This window comes from Empidonax traillii, unplaced genomic scaffold (genome assembly GCF_003031625.1).
Source record: "Empidonax traillii isolate 1590-97213 ecotype Southwest subspecies unplaced genomic scaffold, ASM303162v1 scaffold205:size1172791, whole genome shotgun sequence".
NCBI classification, from domain to species: Eukaryota; Metazoa; Chordata; class Aves; order Passeriformes; family Tyrannidae; genus Empidonax; species Empidonax traillii.
This window is the reverse complement of record NW_020955398.1, coordinates 858,129-884,853: the sequence shown is the minus strand read 5'-3', so window position 1 is coordinate 884,853 and position 26,725 is coordinate 858,129. Positions and strand designations below refer to the sequence as shown.

The following is a 26,725-nucleotide window of genomic DNA, read 5'->3' as shown; positions in this document are numbered from 1 at the left end:
CCCTCTCTGCCTGAGCACCAAGCCATGAGGTCACCTGCTCTGTGAAATAAAGATGTGCTCACCCAGAGCACATTAGCTGTAGCCTCATCTCTTCAGCACATAAAACATGTCACTTCTGACCAAGTGAATAAAAATCTTTCTGTGGTAGCCCCAAAATGATCAGTAAAGCCTTTCTCAGAACTAGTTCACCACTCTGATAGGACATCTGAGTGCCTTGTCCTGCTTTAATCTGCATCTATTTTCATTTATAATGCTGACAATCCCTCTGCATAAACATGGCCTTTTAAAAGAAAACTGGGCCAGGCACCAGTATCTGTGTCATGTAACCAAGGGGTGCTGTGACCTGTCCCCCCATGTCAAGAAGCACCCCAACACCTCTCTGCAAGCACCTTTGCAGTTGCACAAGAGAAAACTCACCCGGTTATTGTGGTCACTGACTTTGATGATGGGCTCGTTCTTCCTGAGATCCCACACAGTAGCGCGGCCACTGGGGCTGGCGGATGCCAGGATGTGCTGCACTTGGCGGTTCCATGCAATGCAGCTGATGTCCTCAAGAGGCTGTTGCACACACAGAGCAGCCTGTCACAACCTTTCCAAACTGAAGATTCAAACCCTGCTGGTTTCAGGACTTGATAAATGAGAAACCTGCTTGGGGACTTGTCCCACATGCTGTAAGAGTACCAACTCCTGAAAAGAACTGCTGCTGGCAGTTCTCTGTAAAATTATTTTCTGCTTTACACTATACATTAATTACTGAAACAAGACTAAGTACAACTGTCTTCAAGAACAGAAAATTACTGCATGGAAGCATTATTGGGGTATACAAACTGCCCTTTTGTCTTATTTATTAGGTTTTGACTTAGCAAAAAAAAAAAAAAAAAGTTTGCTTGGAGGAATTCTGTGGAGGTTTTTTATCCATCCCCTCAGTCCTTATTTTTAGACCAAGAATTAAACTCAGTGTTAATCCAGTCCTTGTTGTCCTACTATTTCCAGCTGTCATTAAGCATGTGGACTAAAAGATGTCTCAGCCAAAAAAATTACTATTAGACATAAAAATCCTAAGATCTCTTACAGGGGTCTTTAAAGTGAGCATACCCCCAAATGCCTACATGTTAACTAATGATTTGAACTAACTTGTCATCCTGTTTGCTCACTTTGCTGTCTCCAAATCATCATACGGTAATAAATCCATTTTCCAGTAACCACAAATTTCTTGTGCAATTTTTTAATAGATACAGAAACATACATGCATTGAAACAACTTTCTCCCATTCTTCTATTTCCTTCATAAGGTCCAAAGCACAGAAGACTCCTGTTTTTCCCCACAGAACATCTTTAAGAGACAAAGGCTAAACACTGGACCTTGAGTATAACAACTAAACCACACCCTGAGACCCACAAACATAACTGCAAAACCTACTGCCTCATCATCTGACTTCTCAGTAGCTGCTTTTTATCTTCCTCCTGTTTTCCTCTGTGTACCTTCATAATCTTCAAATTCATCCATGCAGTGAAAAATGCAGAGGAAGACTAAGACATGTAATGGTTATAGATACTTGAAGAGTGGTGTAACCTGAGAGACCTTAAGGACTGTAGCCAACCTTAACAGAAATGTAGCTCACAGCTAATCACAATTAACTACTACTCAAGTTAGACTTCAAAAGGCTGTCCCCCACCCCACTTGAGACAGGCTTGAAAACTGTAAGTTTCATTGAGCTCTCTACTTAATTGACATACATATTTTTCACTAGCTTGCTCTGCAGAGTTTAATAAATACAAATCTGGTACCTGTGTCTTCACTCCTGGTGTCATTGGCGTAGCAAAGTTGTTCAAGTCCCAGATATAGATTTCAGACTCATTAGCACCTGAGGCCACCAGATTAGTCTGTAAGACACATTAATAGACATTAAGAGTATTTTCAGCATCAGCTTTCACAGTCTTAGCTGCTGGGAGGCATCAGATCTGCAGGACTCTGTTGATTTGCCCTGTCAGCTCAGGATATAGCTTTTGGCTCACACAGAGCAGCTTAGGAAAAAAAGGCAAGGTTTTCTTGAGACTTCAGGTAAGATTGAGTTAATTAAAAAACACCCACACTCTACACTAAGCTGGCATGCTAAGACCAGAATTTGTGGAGTGCTCCTGCAGCGCAGAGCAAACGCTCAGGAAGGGGCTGCAGGGGAACAGCCACAGGGGCAAGGGAAAAGTGGTGACACTTGTGTGAAGGGGCAGAGGAGGAAGCCGTGGCCACCACAGAGCTTTGCTCCAGACAGAGGGTGGCATTTGTGCCTCTGGTGGACAGCACTCTGCTCACAGTGAATGCAACCACCCAGGGCACTTCTGCACCTGGGATGCAAAAGTCCAGGCAGGGTGACATGAGCCAAGGGCACCAAGTGCCCTTTGACCACATCTCGTGGCTGATGACAAGCAAGTCCTGACTTCATACCAGGCAGAAAAGGAAAGGCAGCAATTCAGAGTAGATACAACGGACACAGGGCAGCTTTGCTGAAAGCAAGAGGGCAGAGACAGAAGTGTTATTTAGGGAATGAATTCAACTCAGTTCTCACACAGCTGGTGGGAACCAACACACTCTATCTAGAGGGAAGTAAATGCTCATCAGTAATGTGGGAAAGCTTGTTAGTTTTAAGAGCCTTTCTGCTAAGAAGGCCAAGTGGCTGTGTTCTGCTGTCTCCTCTTTCCAAGCAACAATACTTAGAGGTCTTGAAGATGGAGCCTACCTAGTTCCCAGAGGTACCTGAAATCTGATCTCTCCAGAAGTATGAGTGAGAGCACATAATTACTTCCTGTGTGATGAGAATAATATTGGCACAGTGCACAGAAGCTAAAAAAGGAGAGTGGCTAAAGGCACCACAGAAGGCCACCTCTAAACATAGCCTGAGCTAAAAAGACCTAGTAAATTGGCAATGCAAACTGACAAAGGGAAGGAATGAAGCAGACACCTCAAAGGCTTTCATACCCCATCCTGAAATGCCAAGCAACAGGACAGGATTTTCCTACTAAATATAAGCAAGATACTCAAACACTAAATTTAGTTCACGCTTTTCATGGGACGGGAAGCAACAGAAACATTTTTAGGTACATGTGAAAATAGGCCACTCGTCTATGACGGTATGATATAAAGAACAGCAGAAAACCAACCTGGAACATGTTGACATCGAGGGCTCTTACTGGTCCAGTGTGCTTGTCTTTCTGCGCAATTATTACTTCAGTGTCTCCGTCTATGATTTTGGCTGGGTCGTACAGGATGACATTTCCATTTTCACCCCCAGCAATCAGGACTCCAGAGACTCTCTCCCCCGAGGTCATGCTGTGCGGGCCCCAGATCAGCTTGTGGTACCTGTAAGGCATAGAGAGCCCCACAGTCTACAACCATCCACCACCAGCTCCCAAAAGAAGGATGAATCCCCTTTTTGCTCACCCCAGCTAAAGCCTCTGCTGCAAACAGACAGAGCAGACATGTCAGAGAAAAGCACTGCCTGCATTTCTCCTTAACGATGAGTCTCTGTACTTACAACTCCTTCCATCAGAAAGACATGTCCCAATTCTTCTCATTAATAAGATGCAGGGTCACAACACGAACAACCAATAATCTGGAAATTGATAACATCTTTAATCTCCTGGCTGCAAGAACAACTAAGTGCTCCCAGCTGCACATGATTTTGAGCTCACCTTTGCAAAACAACAGGAGTACTCAAAGTAAGGACTGTAAAAGCCAAACCAACTGCAGCCTGGAGAAAAACCTTTCCTATTTGCCAATAGCTTCACACAAGGGGGAAAAAAAGGTGGAACTAGAAAAATTCCACCTTCCTTCCCATATCTGTGCTTTTAGATGTGCAAGCATTTCATCTGCCACACCAGGGGCTCACATCTAAGACACATCTCTTGGACCACAGTCTATTTTCCAGGCTAAATCACAGGAAACTAAACATCCTTCCAGAAATTAGGAATTTTTGCACCTCTGTGTCCCTCTGTAATACCCAAATTTCCTTAAACTCAGTGAACTTGCTACATAAGCAAAACAGCATTCCTGTGCATTTAGACATGCAAGGAATGAATTTCTTCTAATAAAATGACATGGTTACTCATGAGCTCTTATGCAAAGCAGAAAGCAAACTGGAAGGTGGCAAGGAGCTACTTTAGCATTCACTCTATTATCATGAATCTCTTTGTTATCTCTGGGAAGTCTTGAAGTAATTTCTTTAAATCACAGCAACTTCAGCAGGATAAAATACATCCTGCAGGAAGCTACACAAAGAGCATAGGCTGGGTGAGAAATACTGTAACAGCTAAATGCGGAGTTTCTCACTGTTCAGATTACAGGGGAGGTTCCCCAAAGAATGATGCTATGAAAGGAAATTGGTCTGTGATATCAGACAGTCCCATTCTCTGGGTATGATCTTTATACTTCTGCACCTAACCATGAAAGTTGACGAGAAATGGAGTGACTGACAGGGTTGTCCAGGCACCACCAGCAAGACTGAACAGGACTTCAGATAATCCAAAATAAAGGCAGAAAACAGTAAGGAACAAAAAATCCAAGTCAACTGTTCAACTACCTTTCTCTAACCCTTTGCTCTTTCCAAGATAAAGTATAGTCCTACAAGAGCAGTGCAAAACTTTCCTTGTCAAGGATTTATCTTTTGTGGGTCTAATCACCAGGACATTTTCACTTGCTGCAAACCAAAATAAAGCCTGATGTATACACTGCTATCTTATCTTAAATAAAAAACAAACAACCAACCCTCGACCTCCTTTGTAATGTATTTTCTGGGGCAAAGTCAAATTCTTGTGTTGCTCATCAAGGGAGGTACTTTCATAGAAGCTCTGCATCCTGGCTATAAGGAGTGTTCTTTGAAATTCAATAAACAAATGGCAAGCCTCAGAAAATCTCAGACACAGTTAAAACTAAATAGAACAATGAAATTCTTAAAGATCAAACATCTCATCCTGCTCCGAGCAGGTCAGCAAGAACATGTTAACATCAGCTTTGCCCACAGTGTAGGGCATTAAACAGAGATTGTGGATGTTTCACCCACAAGGAGCAGTAGCCACTGGACCAGCTGCCAAAGAGCTGCTACAAGCACTGCCGAGATGAAAATCGGATGCTCTGATGCTAACAATGTTTCTCTGGATGAGCATACAGTAAGGAACAAAGCACTAAGTGGAGCTGCACAGTCAAACTTGGCTTCCCAGCTGTGGGAACACGACCCGACTTAATTGTGTTATAGGAGCCTCCCTGAAATGCCTAAATACAAACGGGATGGGTCAATAGGAGAAGTAAGCACTGTATTTTCACAATTTCACATTTCCTTCTGTTCTCTTGTGAATCCCAGAGGCTTCACACACACACTCAAACCTTCCAGCCAATGTCAGATATTTCAGGTTTATATCTGAGCATGAGCTGTTTGCAATCTCTTGGAATCCAAGCTAACTGCCCTACAACATCACTGGCACTCGTGTGCCTTCGTCTTTCAGTGCTGAACTTCTTCTCCTCTCCTCAACAAATGCAGATAAACCATATGAAGTGACTTTTCCACACACACACCATGTACAACAGTTCCACAGACGTCACTTTTCCCTTACAACACTGCCTACCTGTGGGAGGAGGAAAATGTGGCACAGGTCTTCATATCCAGTGAGGGATCTGATAAGTCCAACTCAAATATTTCTAGAGAAGCACTTGTACTGAAGGTGGCATCCAGCTGCTGAGCTGACGTACCTGCAAGGAAGCACGCCTGGCAGTGAGAAAGCCACAATACACAGAGCACTGACTGGAAAAACAGAACAAGGAGGGACATAAAAGCAACATCCTGGCAAAAAGATGGGGGTCAGGTTCCTGTTTCTGTTATTCAGATGCAGTTCTACATAACTCTTCTACCTGTGGTTCAGCCTTCGGGTGTTTCTTAACCAGTATCAGCAGGAAAAGCTTTAGGCCAGTAGCTCTCTCCCTGATGATGCACAGAAAATTATTAGTTACAAACAAGCCACAGGTGACCAGCAATTAGGACTGCTGTCACCTTCCCCTGGAAGAAAGAGAAGATGGCGTGCTGTCACTTGCAGAATGCAAAGCATGTTTCATGCTGGCACAACTGGAGAACTCAAGGCACCACAATCTATACCTTAATCCAGACTTCAGGATGCATAGGAACTCCTGCAACTTTCAATAAGGGCAGCCACTGCACATAGCTAGAGGTTTGTTAATCCATGCTTCCCAAAAACTCACCTGTGGCCAGGTAAATGGGGTGCTGCTGGGCAGGGCTCCATGCCTGCATGGCAGTACGATCTATTTCCTTCAGCTTCATTTTGCTAAAAAATAAAGACCAAGAAAGGTGATGCTTAAACAGAGCATGGTGAGGGTGCACTGCCACGGGTTCAGCTGCTGCACCAGGACTTGGCAGGAGCTGCCAGAGGTACCGTTCTCCAAAAGATATCCCACGGACTGGCACCTCAGCCATCCTCTCCAGAGCACACGCGTGGGGGAGGGGAGGAACAACTCCCCGTTGGCAGAGTAACACCGACACGTAGGGGAAACTGATGGTTGCTGGACATAACACAAGAAAACGGGGGCAAACCCTCAACTGCTGCGAAAACCCCTCTTCCAGCAGCACCAAGGGACCCACCACCCTACAGCAGCTCTGTGCCTTGACCCACGAAACAAATCCTCTCCCGAGAAAACCCTCCCTGGACCTCCTGCCGCCAAACACCCTCAAAGCAGCCCATTTTTGGGGTCTTACTTCAACACCCCCCACCCTCGGCAACTCGCTGCGCGGCCAGCGGGACCAGCACCCACGGCCCGCTTCCCACAGAAGCCGAAAGGGAAAAGAAGCGGAAAGCCGAGATTCCCCCACACACACCCCCGCCCGGCTCACCCCCGCGTCCCCGGCGCTCAGGCGCTCCCGGACCGCTCCAACGTGGCAGCCCCGGCACCGCCCCCCGGCCCACACCGCCTTCCGGGCGCGCCCCGCGCCTTCCGGGTGGCGGCGCCGGGGAACGCGCCTTCCCGCGGCAGGAAGCGCCCGTGTGCTGGTGGCGGGGGGGGTGGGTGGGGGTGATGTGTGAGTGTATGGACGGGGATGTGCAGCCGCCTCCTTCCTCGGGGTTGTCCGCCGCGTCTCTCGGGGAAGGCGCAGCCATGGGCCCTGGGGAAGAGGGAGACAGGAGTTAGGGGATCCAGAGGAGCCGGGGCGGGGGAGCGGGGGAGAAAGAGAAAGCGGGAGCGGCGGCAGTGCAGGGGCTGCGGTGCCGCCTGTCCTCAGCTCTAGGGAAGTAATCATGGCGTGCTCATGATGTGAACAGCAGTGAGGCTCATCATCGGACAGGGGCGGGGCGGGGGACACAGCCCGAGGGAGCGACCAGGCGGCATCCACAGCCGGGGGGGCGGCGGCGCCGGACCCACCTATCGCGGCAGCCGAGGCGCAGCTGCGCTGCCGCCTCCCACCGCCGGGCTCCGCGGCCGCCGGGAGGGCACACGGCGTGGCCGGGCGGGCGCCGCCCGAGCGGCCCAGCGAAGCTGTATCGGTACCGCGGCACGGAGGGAAAGAGGGGCGATTCTCTCAGCCCCGCTATATATAGGGGTGGGGAGCGCCGCTCCTATTGGCCCCGAGGATCGCCGCTCACCACTGGCTGTGCCCGCCGAGGACGCCGCTCCCGGTTGGCTGTCTTCCCTTCACGGTCCCGCCCCTTGGACGGCGAGGACGCCTTCGCGCCCAATGGGGCGGAGGTCCGATGGCGCCGCCGGCCAATGGGGGAGGGGGCGGTGCGGACGGGGCGCGCGGGGCGGTGCGGTGTTGCGCGCGGGTCCCGCCATGACGCGGAGCTGCTCCGCGCTGGGCTGCACCGCTCGCGACAGCGCGCGGAGCCGCGAGCGCGGCGTCTCCTTCCACCAGTGAGCACACGCCCCCCGCGCCCCAGCCATCCCTCCCTCCATCCCTCCCTTCCTCCCTCCATCCCTCTCTCTCCGTCTACCGCAGGTTCCCGGTGGACGCCGTGCAGCGCAGCGCGTGGATCCGCGCCGTGAACCGCGTGGACCCGCAGAGCCGGCGGCCATGGCTGCCCGGCCCCGGCGCTATCCTCTGCTCCCGACACTTCGCCGAGGGGGACTTCGAGCGCTTCGGGCTGCGGCGGAAGCTGCGGCGGGGGGCCGTGCCCTCCCGCTTCCTGCCCCCGGTGCGGTGCGGGCCGTACTGGCCGCACTCCCTTCGCCCCCTGCCCGCGGGTTGTTCCCATGTGCCGTGACCTGCCCTCTCCCTCCCCCGCCAGGAGCCGCCGGGCACCGGCCGGAGGAGGAGGAGCAGGACCCGCATGCAGGCACTGAAGCAGCCGCTGCGCGGCCCCCCCGGCGGGGACCACAACTACAGCCTGCGGGGCCGCCCCACGGACACCCCGCGCACCGTGGCGAGCCTCCTCAGGATGCTGGTGAAGAAGCGGCAGCTTCCTGAGGAAATCGTGAGTTTGCTGCGGGCGCAATTCTCAGGTACTGCAAGGGATGCTTGCTGAGGTAGACGGAGCGTGTGCTCGCTCCTTCATCCTGGTCTTGTGTCTTTGCTTGACTGTGTGGTTGCTGGTAGGACTTCTTAGATTTGTGCTTTCTAGGTCCAGAATACAGCAGCCAATCCTACAGAGAATTAAAGTCTCCCAAAAACTCCAGTTGCCTGAGGCTGGCTGCAGTGTTCAGGTCAGACCTGTAACCAAGGCTGTTAAATGAAACTGTGCCACCATTTAGTTGTCACATGACTCAAGAATAGAGTGTATTTAACTAGGAAAACCTTGTCTTTTGTGCTGTCCAGAAGTGAGTACTGTTAACGTTCATGATCTAACCCGAAGAAGCCATTTCAAATCACAGAGTTCAGCTGTAAGTTGCTGGCTTCTTTCTTGCTACATCAGTTTTTAAGCAGCACCCATGTGTAAGATTCACAGTCTTTATTCAAAACTGTAGAATGACATTCACACCAGACTTCAGGACCGAGTGGTTCCAGAGGCCACCCCATTGCCTTATGTTCTGCAGTGTACTTGTATCGCGCATCCCTCTGTTAAGAGCCCTTTGTTTGTTTCACTAAAGCTGACCTCTTGTGATTTCTTTTCGAGCAGATTTGCCTTTGGAGTTGCACAGCTGGAGGCAGATGGCAGAATACTCACCAGAAATGAAGCAATTTGCCTGTATTCTCCACCTCTACCATATTAAGGCCTATGATTATCTGCGGAAGATTTTTCCCCTCCCTCATCCCTGCAGCCTGACAAAGCAAGTTTTTCTTCATTCCTTCATTCTGAATGTATTTCCAGGTACTCATGGAGAAATAGGTGTAACAATCTGTCCCAAAGAATAGTAATTCAAGGGTAGTAATTTTCCCTGCTTGGTTTTTAGTAACAGGAGCAGAGTGGAAAGCAGATATCAAAGAACACTGATAGCCTTCAAGAGAGCTAGAATGTGTTCCTGCATGTGGGTCACAGCATAAGAATTACACACCTGCACTGTGTCCCAGGCTGCTTATCAGAATTTACTACCTGAAGTGCTGTCAGACCTGTCAACAAGAGGTTGTAACAACACAAAAAAAAAAAGGCTGAGGGAACTCTTCCCCCTGGAGGTTTAGAGCCTCAGACTCCTCTAGGGCAGCTGGAGAATGCCCAAAGGATACACACGTTGTCCATGCCAGCCTATGGGGGTTTTATACAGCTTTCTCCAAGGAATCTTCTCAAAGGGGTGGCTGGAGATAGTGGATAGGGCAGTGTATTGGGAAGAGTAGCATTCCACATGGACTGCTGAGGGTTTCACATCTACTAATCTGGATTACAATGTCCGTTGTGGAGAAAGCCAGTTGGGAAGGAGAACAGACAGGTGTTGCTGGCCCTGTACATAGCCTGATTTGCACTTCTGTGGTGTAATTCCACCCCCCCCCCCGCCCCCCCCCCGTTATCACGAGATCTTATACAAGGTACTTTCCTTGGCTTCCCATCACTAGAATGCGAGAAAACAAACTCACGCTATAAAGAAAGGCAGGGCTGCTGGTTTTAAACTCTGCATTAGTCTTTACAGCTCCAGGCATGGCTGACCACATCCCAAGGGGTAAAAGGTGCTGACTGTTGCTTCAGCTTTCTCAGAATCATGTTTCAGAATCGCATCATCCCTTTTTTTCCAGTTGGCTGTCTAATAATGAGACTGCTGCAGGCTTCAGCAATGACATTTTCCTCCAGCTTCAGGAAAAGGTGGAGAGAGGGGATCAGGCCTACTGCTACTGTGCTGTGATGGTACAAGACATGTCCTTGCAGAAGCAGCAGGAGTGGGACCCACAGACCAGGTGCCTGACAGGCTTTGTTGACCTGGGAGCAGGCATCCTTGATGCTGATGAGGCTCCGCTGGCCTCGGAAGCGATAATCCTCATGGCAGTCGGCATCTCCAGTCCCTGGACAGCTCCACTTGGGTATTTCTTCGTGAACAGCATGACCGGCCGCTTGCTTGCTCAGCTCTTTCATCAGACCATCAGTAAGCTGAATAACATTGGGGTCACGGTCCTGGCTGTGACATCAGGTGCCTCTGCTCACGGTGCTGAGACCGCCAGAGCTTTGGGGATCAGGATGGATCCTGAAAGGATTCGGTGCACTTTCCGTCATCCACCTGGTTCTGCTCACAGCATCACATACTTCTTTGATGTTTGTCACGCGCTCCAGCTGGTAAGGAATGCTCTGCAGTGCTTCCAGAAAATAGAGTGGCTCAGTGACACCATGTGGTGGCAGCATGTGGTGGAGCTGGCAGCTCTGCGGGAGCAGAGGGTGTTGGAGCCATGCAGTCCCGGGTCAGGCAGATCTGGGAGCAAAGAGAGTTACCATCTGAAGGTCAACCCTGCTACACTGCTCTTCAGCGAGGGTGTTGCCGATGCCCTAGAACACCTCCAGAAGCTGGGCCTGGCCTCATTTCAGAACTGCAGTGGCACTGTCAAGTTTGTGCGTTTGATGAGCTCTCTGCGCGATGTATTTTGTGGCGGAGTTCCCTATGGAAAGGGACTGAAGGTGCCTTTGCTGGCTGGAAATTACACCAAAATAAGCAACCTCTTCAGTGAGGCCAAGAGCTTCTTTGTCACCTTAACAGACTCTGTGGGGAGATACATTATTAAGAGCAAACGCAAACTAGGATTTCTGAGTCTCTTGCTCAATGCTGAAAGCCTCAAGTGGCTTTACTCCAACTACACATGTCCAGAAGGCACTCCTTCCCACCACCTCCAGACCTACGCCTTCAGCCTGGATGCACTGGAGCTGTTTCTCAGGGCCCTCAGGCAAGCCTGTGGCACCAGTGGGAGCCCCACCTGCACGGTGTTCCAGGCTGCTTATCACAAACTGCTGGCCAGCTGCAGCCTGTCACCAGGCTCAAGACACGGCAGTGGCTCAGGTAACATGAGCTCCTTGGACGTATGCCTGTCTCGTAGCAGAGATCTGACCCTGGGCAGCATTTGGGCTCAGTATAACCCAGCTCATGGGAAGGCACTGGCAACAGAGTACCCCTTCTGTGCAGGCCTACTTTTGCACAGCTCCACGCTGAGTAACGCACTGACGGACCTGTCACTCCACGCACGAAGCATCACCTGCGCCGCTGGCTTTGTGGCTGAGCAGTTGGCCTGGGACTTGCAATGTGAGGCTTGTCTCGCTTCCCTCTTTGACTCAGATGAGAGCAGGCTGAGGTGCAGGTCAGTGCTCTACATAAAAAAGTTGGGCAGAGTGAGTCTGCCCTCAGCAAGTGTACACCACATAGCAAGCATTTTGGAACGAGTTCTAAAGTGGTACTGCAATGTAGAGGACTGCAACAAAAACACCATGCTGTGGCATTTGTCTCTAGAACAGGAAGTCTTCCAGGAGCTTCTGGGAGAAAGGCCCCTCTTTCCCACACTCACAAACCATTTATTTGATGGGGAGTTGAGCATCAACAACCATTACACAGTTTTAGTAAAGGATATAACAAGATGCTACTTAAACATCAGAACAAACACTGCGCAACACCTGAACTCGAAATACCCTTGTGGAAGGCGCAGATTGAAAAGACTGAAGGGGAGACATTTTCTTCCATCACCACTGGGTAGTTGTCAGTCAAGCTATACTCACATGGGGTCATGAGTTCTCTGCTGTTCCAAGGATGGCTGTGCCCTGCTGAGGCTCAGCGATGGCTGGATCGAGGCAACACGTCTTCCCACAATTGGGCCAGCAAAACTGGCGTTGATTAACAGTGATGTGCTGAGCCATGGCAAAGCACCTGATCAGAGTCTGAGTAAGCGAAGCAAGGAGGCTTATCTGATCCTGTGTCCCATCTAGCAATCCTGCAAAGCAGCCACACACTTCATGAAACTTGTGTGGTAGGTCAGGATGAGCGACAGTTGCCTGGGACAGTGGTAGGAGACACTGCAGTGTCCCCTGGAGGTGCTGGATGGCTCTGCTGTGAGCGCTCTTGCCGGGAGAAAACTGATGCATATTCCATGCGGCTGGGGGAGATCACAAGTGCTGGCAATTTGATTTCACCAAAACAGGTCTGCTTTATAAAAGCCACAGGCAAGAAAACTTGAAGAGCTTTTACCTTAAAAGCAAAATAAAAATTCGAAAAGAAAGTGGCATTCAAGTTGTATGTTGGTGTGCTGCAGCAGGGTGAGTGTTTCAGGTCCCATTTCATGGTCCCATTTCATGGCCCCATCAGCTCACCTACTCAAACTCAACTGTGTCCTGCAGCCCAGGGCACAAGGGAGTCTCCTTTTGACGTTTCCACTGATGACTCATAGTCATAGCTCTGATACCACCCTGATGCCACCAGGTAGGACAGGCAGGCTTCTTCAGTTAATTCATTTCCATGGCAAATGAAATTGCCTCCAGCGCTTTACCAGGAATAAAAAAGTTTGGCATGACTACTACTAAATGGCATCCCTTTACTGTGCAGAACAGCAGTTGCATCCATAGAGACAGAAGGCAACTAATTCCCACCAAACTTGCCATTCAGTTACTTCCAAGTTTCATGATTGAGATGGGATGAAAAATGGTGATCCACCATGTCCGAGGGCAGGAATAATAATTAAAGGTGCCATTCTGCCTACCAGGGACTTGACAAAACCATCCCTGGTTGGTTTGGGTTCCTCCTCCTCCACTTAGTCCTAATCACACATGGTGGGAACAGGACTGCTACACTCAGTTCCTCAAGCTCTGCTTTGAGAGCAGCAGCACCACAGAACTTAATGCAATTGCTGCTGGGAGGAACAATCCAAAACATGTAGTCTGGTTTTTTTCCACTCCAGTTACCTATGCAAAAAGCCGTTTTGAAGCCATCACTGTCACAAAGCCAATTCCAGCTACACTAGACTTTGCAGGAAACTATTTCCCTCCCATATATATACGTATGTGATTTTTAGGGCAACTGGCAAAATGTTGCCAAAATCCCAGTAGTAAATTGGTTGCAATCATGTAACACTTGCATTGCTTACACCTCCAGCCCCAATATGAGTAGTTATGAAATGGGATTGCTGTGCATGGCAATACACCAGTAACCAAGGGATGTTTACCTCTGGGAGGACTTGGTCTCATACTGAAAATGCAAGTCAGTACTTGCATCAGAAGTGGACCTAGTGTTAACAATTAATTTTGATATTTCAGTGAAAAACCTTCTGTGTGTATTTGTCAGTGCTGAAGAAAAGTGCAAAAAAAAAAATCATATTTACAGAATAGTATAAATGTTTATTTTTTGTGATTTATCTGACTGTTTTATTTGTACAATATAGAAAAGTGTATTTTTTGAATAGGTCTTGTAAATATAAATTTAATTTTTCTACTTTTGGATGTAAACAGAACTATAAAATGAACCCTTGCCCCATTCCCAATTATTTTTATTTAACTGGATGAACCGGATGACTGTAAATCTTGTCCAGCGGTTTGATACAAATGGCTAAGGAAGTACAAAAACCAATTCACACACTCTACACCAGGGAGAGGGGAGAGAGGAATCCAAGCTTAATATTTGAGAAAGCTTGTTCAAAACAAAATAGAAGAACTAAGAGCATTTGATTGCACCTTCAAAGTCTTTACAAGCAAAATATTCTCCAGCAATGCCATCATACATAATTACAACTGTAATCTAAATTTCACAAGTGCTTTTGCACACTGTATATAAATACACATCACAAAAGGTGCAATTTAGAGTAAGACACGGAATATATACAAAATTAACATGGATTGAAGTCTAAATAAAAGGCATATTGCAATCTGTTTGAAAAATAAGTAGGTATTACTTTATTCACTTACACTAATTTACATTTATACAAATCTTACTGGACATACTATATTAGGTCACTAGAAGTAAACGGAATATCCGCACTATCTACAGGTAAAGTTACCGCACTGATTTTTTTAGTAAATCCAAGTCCTAATCATGAGAAAAATGGCATCTCCTTACACGAGAGGTCCCTTTTCAGAGATATGCACAAGTATACTTGTTATTTACGCTCAGGGAGATGTTAATGGCAGACAGAGCCCTTCAGACAATGACTGGCAGGCCAAGCCCTGTATGCAGCACTCAGTGGGCCCAGCACTGCTGCTGGATGCTTTCCAGGCCCTTTCATGCCTCCAAGGCATTTTGAGGAGGCACTGGTCAAGGGCTTAGTGCACAGGGCTGTGAGGTGAAGCATCCTCCCATCCTATTGCCTTCACACACATAGGCACATATCTCTGCTGCTGGTTTGCCTAGGCCCTACTTTTCCCCAGCCTGGCCCTGCTAGAAAGCCTGGAGAAAGAGCTCTGCTGCATTTCTCTGTATTTACAGTTTTAATAGAAGGAATACAAAATACCTTTTGGAAAAACATAGCTAGTTCAGGCTGCAGTGAGATAAGTAATAAAAATGCCTGTCATTAAACATGGTTAATGGATGTTCACGATAGGTAAGTAACCTACCAGCTTAATTTTGCAAATGTGTTTCACTATCAAAAATGTGATCGGAGATTGCCTGTAACAAATACTGAAAAAATCCCCTGCCTTAGTCCATACCCAGCTATAGCTGATTGCCCCCCATTTAGTGTAAAAGGATCTGTGTGTCTGTTTTCATAGCAATCCTGATTCTGTGCTAGCATCTCTGATCACAGCTCTCACAATTATTCTCAACAACCCTAAAAAAGCCTTTATGCCAAGAAAATTGCCAAGGTACCGAGAAGCAGCATCCTGAATATGCACAGCCAGGCTAAATATGATCCCTACTTGCATTTGCTAGTCGATTCAGATGCAGATTGTCATCTCCCATGACTTCAGCTTCTCAGGCTTAAACAGCTTCCAGGGCTACAGCTTGATCCTAGAGAACACAACGGACTGCACAGCCCTACTTCCAGTGAGGGGTTAGGCTGCTGCAGGCCTCTGAAAAACCAATCTTCACCTAAGCAACAGCATCGACCTGCTGCACACTTAGGTAACACTATGCTGGGCAGACAGTCTGGCATTGTGGCATGGCTGCCACGTGGCATCATTTCTGAGAACAAGACACTGTCTTAGCCTTCGAGTTCCATCTTAAAAAACACCTGAGCTCTCAGCCACAGTCCTATCCAAAATTCCCATTAATTCCATTTGCCTCTAAACTCCTTGGGCCCCACTCCAGCCAGATTCTCCACAATTTGCTCAATGCTAAATCTGCAAGCAACCCCTCTGTATTATTGCCTAGGTATTTCACAGTGCTCCGTGCACTAAAGGAACATGCTATGTCAGGTCCTAAATACAAGTACTACCTTCCATTTGAATGCTCATTTTTACATGCTTCCTTTCAGAATTATCTTTGATACACTGGTACCTCCTTATTACAGGTCTGTCACGAAAAGCATGACCCAGCTGTTGACATCACCTGTGTTTTCCTGTGTGCACAGTGATGCAAATCCATACACTGTAAATAATATATATTATAATAATTTATATATGCCCTTCAGACAATTATTCTGGGGGAAAGGGGAGAACACATCTAATTTTAAGAAATCCAGGGTAAAAGCTGTACATTGGGAAGAAAAATTGACCTTTAGGCATTGTCTTAAGTAGAAGAGGATTTAGCTAAGATTTAAAAGGCTCTACATCTTGTTATAAAAGGTCTTGTTTCAATCTTACATGGGACAATTTACAACAAGCACCAAATTAACAAATATTATTAAATCCTTTATGCTACACCAAAGTGTCCCTGTGCCTTAAGTGTTCTGTTTCAGTCCGCTTCATTGTGGCTCATGTGCATGAGTCAGCAGTTCATGGCACAAGGATCACCTTTGGACTTTCCTGCAGAGCTAATAACCCTCATCAAACAGCGTCCAAACTCCTCCAGGATCATGCGCTCCGCTGCAGCTTTTGACTTGCCCGTCTTCTCCGCTTGCTCTGCCTGCGCAAGAAGGCATTCGCAGGTTGCATCGGCCACCTCCTTGGTTACAAACGTAAAGGGCAGCCTGAAACAAAGAAAGATCCCCTTAGTCTCTGCAAAAACACACTCTGGTGGCTGGGCAACTTCTTAGTACACGGGCTGGTGAGATTTCATTTGTCCCATTGCTTCCAAGAGCCTTTAGACAACCTACAGGGAGTGAATAAGCCCCACTTAACAACAGGCAAATGAACTCGTGGGCCTTTATGCTTTGGTGCCTGCCTCCATTGATGGACATTTTGGAACAGTCATTGAAATGCCCAGGTATACAGAACCATTCTCCAGCTTCTACTTACACAGGTGGCTCAAGGATTGCATCCTCTCAGTAAATGGGACACTTGTACTTTGTGCTTTCAGTGAGCACACAGGCAATGAAGAGAAGACAATGCTTAGTTACAGCTAAGCTTGGCGTGCCCCAGGTCCCACAGAAAGCAGGAACAAAAAAGCTCTATTCACCTGACTGCTCCTGCTTCTACAGCTTACACAGACAAGATTCAAAGATGACAGGGGCATACCTGTCATGTACATCAAAAACCCCACATTAGAAACAACTTAAACATGTGCAGCATTAACTTACTTCCCACCACCACTGCTGAGTGCTGGTGTTGGCCTTGTCAGCAAATCTGAGATCTGAGAAGATAGCTTGGTCTTTGCAGCAGTCTGCTGCTGGACTCTAACTTCTGCAGCGTCTGCTAAATGCATCAACGTCTTCCTCTCTGGGCTCTCTTCAAAATTTTTACAGCCAATGCATTTGCATATGGAAGAACACATGATTTTTGCCTGAAAGAAACAAAACCCTATAAGAGACATTTTGCAACCTTAACCCCTTTTATGACAAGCCACAACAGAAAGGAGATCTTGTTTTAATCTTGTACCAATTAATCTCTAGAAGAAACCCCCAAGCAGTAATTTTCTCTCTAAATTCTTACCTCAAGCTGAGATGCTTTCACAGAATGTATACTTGAATCAAATAATAGAGCATAAAATGTAAATGAATGGTTTCCCACTCATCCCTTTCTTCACCAACCTCCAGTTTCCATGGGAATTTAGATGGTTAAGCTATGAGAGAAGTCAGTCTGCCACTGTCTCTACATCCACAGACTGATCAGTTAGCAGGTGAAGTAACAACTTTGCTTTCGACTTCCACAGACACGTTCTATCCCAGAGCATGTGTGGGATGCTGATTCAACTCCTCCTAAGTACTTGGTGCAGTAGATTTCTTTAGGAAATAGTGCTATTCAGTAAAAAACAAATTCAAGCCTGAGTCTAAAGTTGCTACATTGTTTAAAATTAAAATAACACAACAGCAGAGATGAAATTTTGCCATATAAATGGATTTCTATGTGAAAACTGCTGGGAGAAGAGGTAACATTATGGCAACAGAAAAGAAGAAAAAGCATTGTAGCAATGCAAATGAGACAAAGCAAGTCACTCCACTAAAGGGAAAAAGCTAGTATCTTTAAAATGAGACAATGTTTCATACCTCATAACATTCGCAGTAGTTTTTGAGACATCCCGAGCGCTTACAATTACACCCTTTGCTGTGTCTCCGATCTGACTCTCCTTCCTTTCCTTTCCCTATTTTGGGCTTGAAGGCTTCAGGGTTTCTGTCGAGGCAGGCCTGTCAATGCAGACCCAAAGCATCAGTCATTGCATGCAGGGAGCAGAATTTAGAGGTGCAATAAAAGAACGTAAGCCTTGCACATGTGGGAGGAGATCAGGGCATTATACACCCGCTCTGCCCCGCTCTGTAGCTTCAGGAGACATAAGCTAAACTGCTTTCATCCCAGGGGCGGGGAAGAGGTCCCTCACCTTTATTGCTTTTTGCCTATCATTTTCATGGTCCAGGTTGTTGTAGCAATTTGTACAGTTGCAGTTATTGCAGAATTCACCATTTGCAAAGCAATCACAGTACCTGAAACAGAAGATGCAGAAGGCATTTGTAAACATGACCATTACATTGGTGTTAGATGGCGGCAGCAGAAGTTCCTACTCTGGCGATAAGGGTAAGGGTCACCCTGTGCTTAACTCCACCTATACAAGTAGTACCAAGTTCATCCTCTAGCACAGGTCTAGCTGCTGTCTAAAGACACAGGTATAACTGAGGGTGTCCATCTGAGCTGATGTTCATACAGCACAGGTCCCCACAGTGGCAAGAGAAGCTAAGGACACTTTTTTCTAGGGTGACGCCTGGGTCACCCTACATACTAAAGGCCATCCTGCTGCAGCCACCTCACAGCCAGCTCCTGACCCACCAGTCCAAGCCAGCCCTCAGGAGCTCTCATGCAGCCAAAACAAAAGGCAAGCAATTGGAATGCCAGGTAACAGGCAAACTGACTAACACAGCAACAAGCATTTTTTTGTTAGTTTTGCCCATACGCTGTTCGCAGCTCTGAGCTGAGACAGAGTTCATCAAACAGGGAGGGAAGAATAGAAAAGGAATAACAATTGGTACATCTTGGAGGCTTTGAAGCACAGGTAACTAGGGGAGGGAACTGAGGATAAGACTGTAGTTATCAGAGGCTTTTTAAAGGGACAAGTATGTGAATAAAAAGCAGCAAAACATGGACAGGGAAAGCCAATCACATTGTCATGCCTCTGGTGCCTCTGACCAATCCCACAGATCTGACACATGGAAGTATCATATTCATCCCCAGCTCAAACATGGCTTTAGGCCACAACAAACTCTGTCATGTTTCAATGCTTCCAATACCACCTCCAGCTACAGTTAAAAACTAGTGATACTCTTTCACTTGCTTTTCAAATCCTGCTGGAGCATATATTCATTTTTAGGAGCCTAAACCCCTGTAAAACTGGCTTTCTGTGGCTTGCCCAGCTCAATGCTACAAGAACTAGATTAGGGTTCTCCTGGAGTCAACTACAAGCCTTCATCTGGCTGAATTGCATTTTGGTGATTTTTAGCATCTTAAATGGTCCTGGGGGCAAACTACATCAAAAACTTTTGCAATCTGTAACAGTTCTCTTTTCTGTCCTAAAATTCAGTAGTGGGATGGTCCTGGTTTCCAAAACAAACAGAACATCAATGAACAAATAACTGAGTTTACTTCTTCACAGAACAGGCTATGTGTCTACCTTCAACATGTATTTGAGAAAAAGAAGCTCCCCTTCCAGACAGGAAAAAGTTTTACTATTAAGAAAGCATCTTTGCTAGAGTGAATTAACCACTGGCTCTCCACCAATGCCTAGCCACTTAAAGATATAATGACAGCAATTTACAAGAAAAGTTTGTTTCGAAAGCATTCTGAAGGCGTGAAATATCACCGGTGATGCCACTGTTCTCCCAGAATTTCTAGTGCACTGTAGCATCAAAAACTAAAACAAGTGGAAAACTCCAAACATCTAACACATACTGCACACTATGAGGTAATATATGTATATATGTATGTAAAAAAAAAATGTAAAAAAATATATGTAAAAAAATCTGAAAAAACAGCTACACAACTTTCTGTTTGCCATGTCTTCTATACAAAAGACATAGAAGGAAGCACAGGACACACCTTCCCACCGAGAGGTGGGGTGCACTAACACAAAAAGAAACACAAGCTTAAAAGTTTAAACACACTTCTTAACTTGGGTTCAAATATCGTTACATCACTTCCCCTTTGAGTGCCACACCCCTGATTTCCTACTCATTGTCTAGGATTCAGGGAACCACAGATTAATTTCAGTATCTTCCATTACTGTCCCAAAAATATCGGTAAATTGACTTTGCCCCAATATGGAAACTGTACTCAGCTTAAAATGCTTTTATGTCAAATTTTTACGAATACATTGAACGGAACAGCAAAATATCTCATAAGGATACAAAAGACTCAGACCTATCAGTGAAGAATCACTTGTCTATCCAGTCCTTTAATAAGAGATACAAAGCCCACATTTTCTGAAGTATCTGAACCAGCATGGTATTACTGATGTGCTTCACCAAAGTATAGTAAATGCCCACTACTGATCCCATGGAACACCATTTCCCTCATTGTAACACCAAAGCAACTAGAGCTGCTGAGTGGAATGGCTTCACCACACAATAAGGCTGCAAAGTCAGACATTTCTAAAATGTTAGGGCCTGTATAGCTCACAGGAGTTGCAGAATTACACAGGCTCTGCAGCATCTCCACAGTTACCAACGGTAACCTTAAATTAGCATCTAGACATAAAATTTCTGACATACTTCGAAACATTATATTCTGATACTTGGCATACATTTGTGATGTTAAAGTCAAGGCTTAAAAAAAACCCCAGTAACCAAGCTGTACTTACAATTTCAAACACAGAGACTTAGTACAATTGCAAGGCTTCCTGGGGCGGTTAGCAGATTCAGAAGAAATTATTCTGTGGGGGGAAAGAGGGCATTTATATGTTTATACACATACTGTTTTGTCAGTTTCTTCCTATTCTAAATTTAAGTAAATAGCTCATAACGAAAAGTTCAAAAAAACCTTTATATACCCCTTGCATTATGTTTTTGGCTGACTGCATTTAGGTAACTGTTCTATATAGTCCTTTATACAGTGCCTTTCCAACCCAGAAAGGGCTGGATTATTTGCTGCAAACCTGGATGCATGCATGAAGTAGAAATTAGGATTAAAGCTAGAGGAAGCATCATAACTAAAAACTGGAGTTAGGGAAACCTTCCCTAAACCCCTCTAAATGCAGTGGGACTAGATCCAATCAAGGTCCGCACAACATGATTATGGTCTTTGCTTTTGTCCTAGTTGGAATTAGGAAAAAAAAACACCAAAAAAAGCAAAAAACCCCTCTAGAATAATGGGAAAGCAAGCCAAAAATGGTATTCAGTTTATCTATAAGTTTTATATTAGACACAGTCTCTAACTGCTCTTAAAACTCAGATTTTATGACACTAATCACTCCTGATGAGATTTGTTCCATCCGTATCCAGCAATTTCTGCATGTAATACCAGGGAGATTAAATCAAACCCGTTCACTTGAATGGCTGCATCTGAATTTGGGATTAGTTTGCATCATTTGAGGTTGCAGCAACAAAAAGCACCTTCATGTTCACCATTTCCAGCAAACAATAACAAAAAAGGCCTGTGCAGAACAGCTAAGCCTGCTGGATTGGCAAAGGGAAAATAATACGTTAGCTGTTCTTTCCATCCTTAAAGGAAAAATGCAAGACTGAAAAAACCCAAAGCCTCCTATCAGGATCAATTTCGCTATTTGGCTGAATTTCTGCATGTATCCAGTTCATATGTTGTCCAGTACTTCTCTCCAGTAATGTTGAGGAATAGTTGAGGCCTGTAGCTCCCAGGTGCTGATACAAAACAAAAAAAGTGAGCAACACAGAGCTTTCAGGTCAACTTCCTGCTACACGAGGTCAAAAACCAGGAAGAAAAACGCAGCTTTGATCAAGAGACTGGCTCGACTGTCAGAGAGATCCATGCCCTTCAGTGAGAGGTAATAGCCACACTACAGTATATTTGAGCCTCTTGAAAAATCCTTCAAACCAAACTGCAATACCTCACCTCCCATCCTTCCTTATAATAGGAATGAAAGAGGATGCTCATTCAAATGGTCTATTCCACGGGTTTGGGGTTGTTTTTCAAAACACTTACCCATTAAATGGCAGTCGTGCTTGGGACTGGATACTAGATGTCCCTGTGAAGCCAGTGTTGCTTGCTATAGATACATACGATGATTGTGGTAGCTAAGAAAACAAAAAGGTTAATGTGTGACATAAAAGAAATTAAGGATGTGTGGCTAGTCTTTTAATTAGCTTACTAGATACTCTTACATAAATAAGTTGCTTGTAAATACAGTTTTAGAGATTTATAGAACTTGAATCAAGTGGCAACCTCCTGCCTCCACACTTAACATAAAAACATTATTTTAGATTATATTTTCATTCTCAATTACGGTGTCATACATACAGAGTCATACAGACAACAGAGATAACACACAGAAATGTTTGGACCACAACTGGTTCCTGCTCCTAAAAACTTGTTAATTTTTCTCCTTCTTCTCCCAAGCAACCCTTCCCCTAATAGAGCAGGATCACTTCCTGCAAAAATTACTTAGTAGCTTCCTTTATATACAAGCCACTTAACATGGATTAAATAAAACTGAGCCATAGTTTGCATTCCAACTTCTCTTGCATACCTGAACCCACAGTGTATTTGTCACACTGAAAAACCCAAACTTCTTAAGAACCTGCCAAACGACACTGTTCTGGGCTTTCTTCTTTAGTACTACCTACATGCAGCTGTTTTCTCCTGCTGGGACAGATTCTGGAGACAGATATGGATGTTCTGGGGCCAGGCAAAAGGGGACTGACTGATTGTGACCCGAACACAAAACCTCAGAGCAGAGGTCCAGCAAATGCTATTAGTTAAAGTAAAATTTGTAGAAGTAGAATGGAAGGACACAGTAACAGGCTTCAGGGTCAAACTGCAACTGTGACAAAACCAGAAGAGAACCAGAAAGGAGGCTGCTACCAGTAAGGCCATGAGCTATCAGAGGCCTTGTTTATACAAACTGACTCATCAGCCTTCAGCAGAACGTTTCCTTTATTTTACTTTTCATACTCAATATTGGCCAGATCCTGGCAAAGAGCAAAATCTAATCCCTGCATTGGTGTGACTGGTACCACCTGTTTCTGACCCCTGCCAATGCGTTAGCATTAACTAACACCATTTTGTAATGCAAGCAGCCACTCTCTGTGACCAAGTGGGTCACATATACACTCTCTTTCTCCTCATTATCAGGCTCTGAAGGTCCTGTGAACCAAGTAGACAAAGCAATAGGATTTTTTTCTTCCTTTCACTACAGGTCTCAAGAATCCTGGGCACCAGGCCAGTACCTCTCTTCCTTTCTGGCTGTGAATGTCTCAGACACCCTTCCAGGTGGTCAGGATGACTGCCACAGAAGAGGGAAGTGTAACAGTACACAGAACATAGTCTATAAAATCAAGCAGTTACAAGTGCTAAGTGGGTAATTTGGATCGGACCTGCTGCTGAGACCCACAAGCACAGAGTGGCCACGGTCACCTCCACTGACATCCGCTTCCTCTGAGGGCTGAGTGACTAGAATTCTTCTGTATGATTTTTGAGTTTAGATCATGACTGTTAAATTGATGAAGCAAGTTGTGCATCAAGATCTGAGCCAATCTGCAGGGGGTCTAGGTGATTAGAAATTTTAAGTTGAGATCTAGGTGATTAGAACCATAAGTATTATATTTGTATTACAAATTCTGTACTATGGTATTCATAATTGCGCTGCACTGATTCTGTTTATAGAAATCCTGTGCTATTCCAATTATAAATTCTATGCTACGCTAATAAAATCCTGTTGAGAAAATAAACCTTTAATTGTAACTATGATTTAGTGCCATCGTCATTCTGCCAGGGGTCCCTAAAAGAAACTGTCTCCTTAGTGTCAGGTGACAGGGAGCTAGAACCTTTAAGGGGAAGGCAGTGTGTCCCACAATAGCAGCACATCTCTGGGTAACACCATACCTGTGTGACATACTGAGCTGGAAGGACGGCATACCCGACATTCCCCGTGCCAGGTGCTGGTGCCAGCACAGTTCCTGGTGGGAGGTTGGTGAGGTTGGGCTGTATCTGTGGCAGTGGAGTGGCTGGCATAATAAGTCTTTGTTGGGGCTGACTAGTAGTAACTATCTGTGAAGCTGAGTTGATTGGTTTGGGCACCACCTGGAGAGAGAAGAGGTCTTCATGAAATCAGTGTCTCAGTGATTCAAAATGCGCTTTTATTAATAGAACATTTCATTACAGAGCTGGAGCCAGACTTTTTTCCACCCAGCTAAAAAAAGTTAGGAATATGCATTTTACCATTTAGCTCACCTGTTTCACAGTCTGTGCTGGTACTATGGGAACTGACATACGCACTGGAGTTGCGTTCACCACCACTGGCTTCGCTAGTGTCAAGAAACAACATCACATTAACATGTATTATTCACTGCAAGTCACAATTCAGTCCTTCACATGTGCATAACGCAGAGGTGGTGTAAAGAACGCCCTTGTAAACAGGTATTTGACACAAGAGCCTGCACACACATTTCACAGCAATGGCTTAAAAAATAGCCTGGGCGCAGACCTCCTCTGGACACTGGATTTCTCTTACATTCCTTTTCCCTTTGAAATCTTTTATTCCTTCACAGCTCTGAAAAGCAAGGACAGAAACCAGCAGAAGCATCTGGCACTTCTAAAGTGCACGGAAATTTCATGCACTTTAGAAAAGTGCACTTCCAATTTACATGGAAAGATCTTCATGTTACAGAAGTTTTGGCTATAAGTTTGTGGGCTGTCCTGCCATCACACTTTTCATACAGAGGATCTGGGAGTTGCCATGAGTAATCCACAATCTGGTAAACTAGGGAAAAACAACTTAAAAATGCTCCAAGAATTCAGGCCCAACTACAGAGCAATTTGACACAAAGGAGCATTTCCACACACAAACTGTAAGTAACAGCAAAATATGGCATTTATAGGAGTCTTACCACAAAACCAAGTACATCTGGCAGTCTTCAGAAATTTCTCTTATGTATTCATTTTAATCCTTACAAAACAAACATGAAAAAAAAAAAACAATAAAAGCTTCAGACAATACATTAACGCCAGCACTTACCCTGTTGAAGAGGCTGAGTATTCGTACTGGGATTTTGACTGGCCGATTGGGTTGAACTACTGGCTGTTGTGGCAGTAACAAGTCTGACATAATGGAACTTGCTTCCAGGTACCTGAATCTGCTGAACATTGGGTGCAGTTGCCAAAGGAATAATTGTCTTAAATTGAGATGTACCCACTCCTCCTACAGTTATGGTCTGCACCGCTGATTTCACAGCCTGTTAAGCCAACACAGACAGCATGAAGTTACTTGTACACAGGCAGAAAGAACAAGAACATGAGCACATTTATTCCTCAATTTGTTAGTGAGCAACTCTACCATAACATTCATATCCCTGAGAGGGAAGTCAATTACCCCCATTTTTGCTTTCAAAAGTAGAACAGATGTAAAGAGATTAAATGCCTCTCAACAGCTCAAACTCAGTTCCATTTTCAGTGCTCTATACCAAACACCACAGTAAACTAATATTTACATATGTGGGGTGACTCAGTCCACTTGCCTAGATATAATCTCTGCCAAAACTATTTCAGGTGAGTACACAGAACATTGCTCAGTTTGTATTCCAAAATCAAGCAACAACCAAACCTAAAAATATTCCTACTAATAAAAGCACATGGTAAGAACTTGCAGAACTCTTTGTGCTGGACTGCAGCATGATTTATCTGTGTGTACAGATACATTCTGTTAAGACAGTTTGTGATTAATACATAGAAATCACTATGCAACCCTTGGGAAGAAAATGGAACAGAGTCCATAAACTGGCAGACATCAGAAAGAGAATACAAGCGGAGAAATGAAAGAAGCAGGAACAATGAGGAGTAGCAAAACAAATTCATCAAGAAAAAAGGCAAAATGGTGAAAGGGAGCTCAGCAGACCTGTGCTACCTCACAGTTGGAGTATTGGTATATCTGGAATTTGAAAAAGACTTCATCTTTCCAAATTTTCTCAAGCTACAAACTAATAACAAATTTTTATTTTATTTATACACATTCATAAGCCTATTGGTTTGACAACAGCCTCTTTTTCCAGCCTTGTTTGACCTCAAATCTTGATTTATTCCCCTTTTTTTCTCCTTCCATCTAACTTCTTCTGGAGTTCAGCTTTTTATTCTCAGTATCTTTTAATATGATATTAAACATGTTGTCCTTAAGTTTTACTATTAAATTTGATTGGTAGTATGATGCGAATTCTTATGAGAACATTTTCCCAGTTCCCCAGCTTTCAGCAACTACACAATTGATATCTCAGTTTGCACACATTTCACTGGAAATATAAGCCTGGTCTTTTCAAAGGTGTTTTCTTGGGATTTCGTTTGGTTTGGTTTCGGTTTGTTGTTAATACATTGAAACTGTAACAAGCCAGAGCAATTCAAAACAAGTACTGCCTGCAAGCACAGTCGCAAAGTGTTACCAAAGGGAGACCAGTATGGGCAAAGTTCTCTCTAGCTCTCAAATTAGAGGCTGCCATACAAGGACAATTGGGAAAATCCTAAGATTCAAGTGAGAGTTCTTCTAAAGGCATGTTCTTGAACCCAGTGCAGACAGGTGAAACTCTTGTGTCAGACACATTGGGATCAGAACCCAGTATGTATACCCCACAGACATCTCCACTTAGGGTGCTTGCAGTACAGTGACAACCTTTTAATGACTGTATCAAAAGAAAGTTTTGCCAGTTTTAAACTGGGGAAAAAAAGTAAAA

General features: G+C 45.3%; 3 protein-coding genes across 19 annotated transcripts in view; 1 reads left to right on the top strand and 2 right to left on the bottom strand.

Moving 5' to 3' along the window:
- SEC31A (SEC31 homolog A, COPII coat complex component) overlaps nucleotides 1–6,976 on the bottom strand; it is a 41,028-nt gene extending 34,052 nt beyond the window's left edge. For 10 of the 12 annotated variants that reach the window (XM_027887244.1, XM_027887246.1, XM_027887248.1 and 7 more), the window contains exons 1-6: nucleotides 6,887–6,976; nucleotides 6,241–6,323; nucleotides 5,613–5,736; nucleotides 3,156–3,354; nucleotides 1,788–1,883; nucleotides 418–558 (exon numbers count right to left, since the gene is read on the bottom strand). In XM_027887244.1, coding sequence (XP_027743045.1) covers nucleotides 418–558; nucleotides 1,788–1,883; nucleotides 3,156–3,354; nucleotides 5,613–5,736; nucleotides 6,241–6,319 — 639 coding nt within the window. In that variant the 5' untranslated portion in view covers nucleotides 6,320–6,323; nucleotides 6,887–6,976. The other 2 variants (XM_027887245.1, XM_027887256.1) reach the window with 2 other exon arrangements.
- Nucleotides 6,977–7,819: 843 nt separating this feature from the next.
- On the top strand, nucleotides 7,820–12,290 carry THAP9 (THAP domain containing 9). Of its 2 annotated transcripts, none has more exons than XR_003571596.1 (5): nucleotides 7,820–7,902; nucleotides 7,988–8,183; nucleotides 8,277–8,490; nucleotides 9,105–9,548; nucleotides 10,151–10,232. XR_003571596.1 is itself a non-coding variant. In XM_027887220.1 (5 exons), exons 1-5 carry the CDS (start codon nucleotides 7,823–7,825, stop codon nucleotides 12,111–12,113), a joined length of 2,604 nt encoding a protein of 867 aa, XP_027743021.1. In that variant the 5' UTR covers nucleotides 7,820–7,822; the 3' UTR covers nucleotides 12,114–12,290. The 2 variants fall into 2 exon arrangements, 1 of the variants encoding a protein (XP_027743021.1); XM_027887220.1 differs by having other exon boundaries at nucleotides 9,105–9,255; nucleotides 10,151–12,290.
- Nucleotides 12,291–13,688: 1,398 nt separating this feature from the next.
- Nucleotides 13,689–26,725, bottom strand: part of LIN54 (lin-54 DREAM MuvB core complex component) — a 42,550-nt gene continuing 29,513 nt past the window's right edge. For all 5 annotated transcript variants that reach the window (XM_027887215.1, XM_027887217.1, XM_027887218.1 and 2 more), the window contains 9 exons: nucleotides 25,027–25,243; nucleotides 24,243–24,316; nucleotides 23,895–24,092; nucleotides 21,996–22,087; nucleotides 20,680–20,751; nucleotides 18,214–18,316; nucleotides 17,885–18,022; nucleotides 16,979–17,181; nucleotides 13,689–16,429 (listed from right to left, as the gene is read on the bottom strand). In XM_027887215.1, coding sequence (XP_027743016.1) covers nucleotides 16,228–16,429; nucleotides 16,979–17,181; nucleotides 17,885–18,022; nucleotides 18,214–18,316; nucleotides 20,680–20,751; nucleotides 21,996–22,087; nucleotides 23,895–24,092; nucleotides 24,243–24,316; nucleotides 25,027–25,243 — 1,299 coding nt within the window. In that variant the 3' untranslated portion in view covers nucleotides 13,689–16,227. The remainder of the gene's footprint in view (nucleotides 16,430–16,978; nucleotides 17,182–17,884; nucleotides 18,023–18,213; nucleotides 18,317–20,679; nucleotides 20,752–21,995; nucleotides 22,088–23,894; nucleotides 24,093–24,242; nucleotides 24,317–25,026; nucleotides 25,244–26,725) is intronic.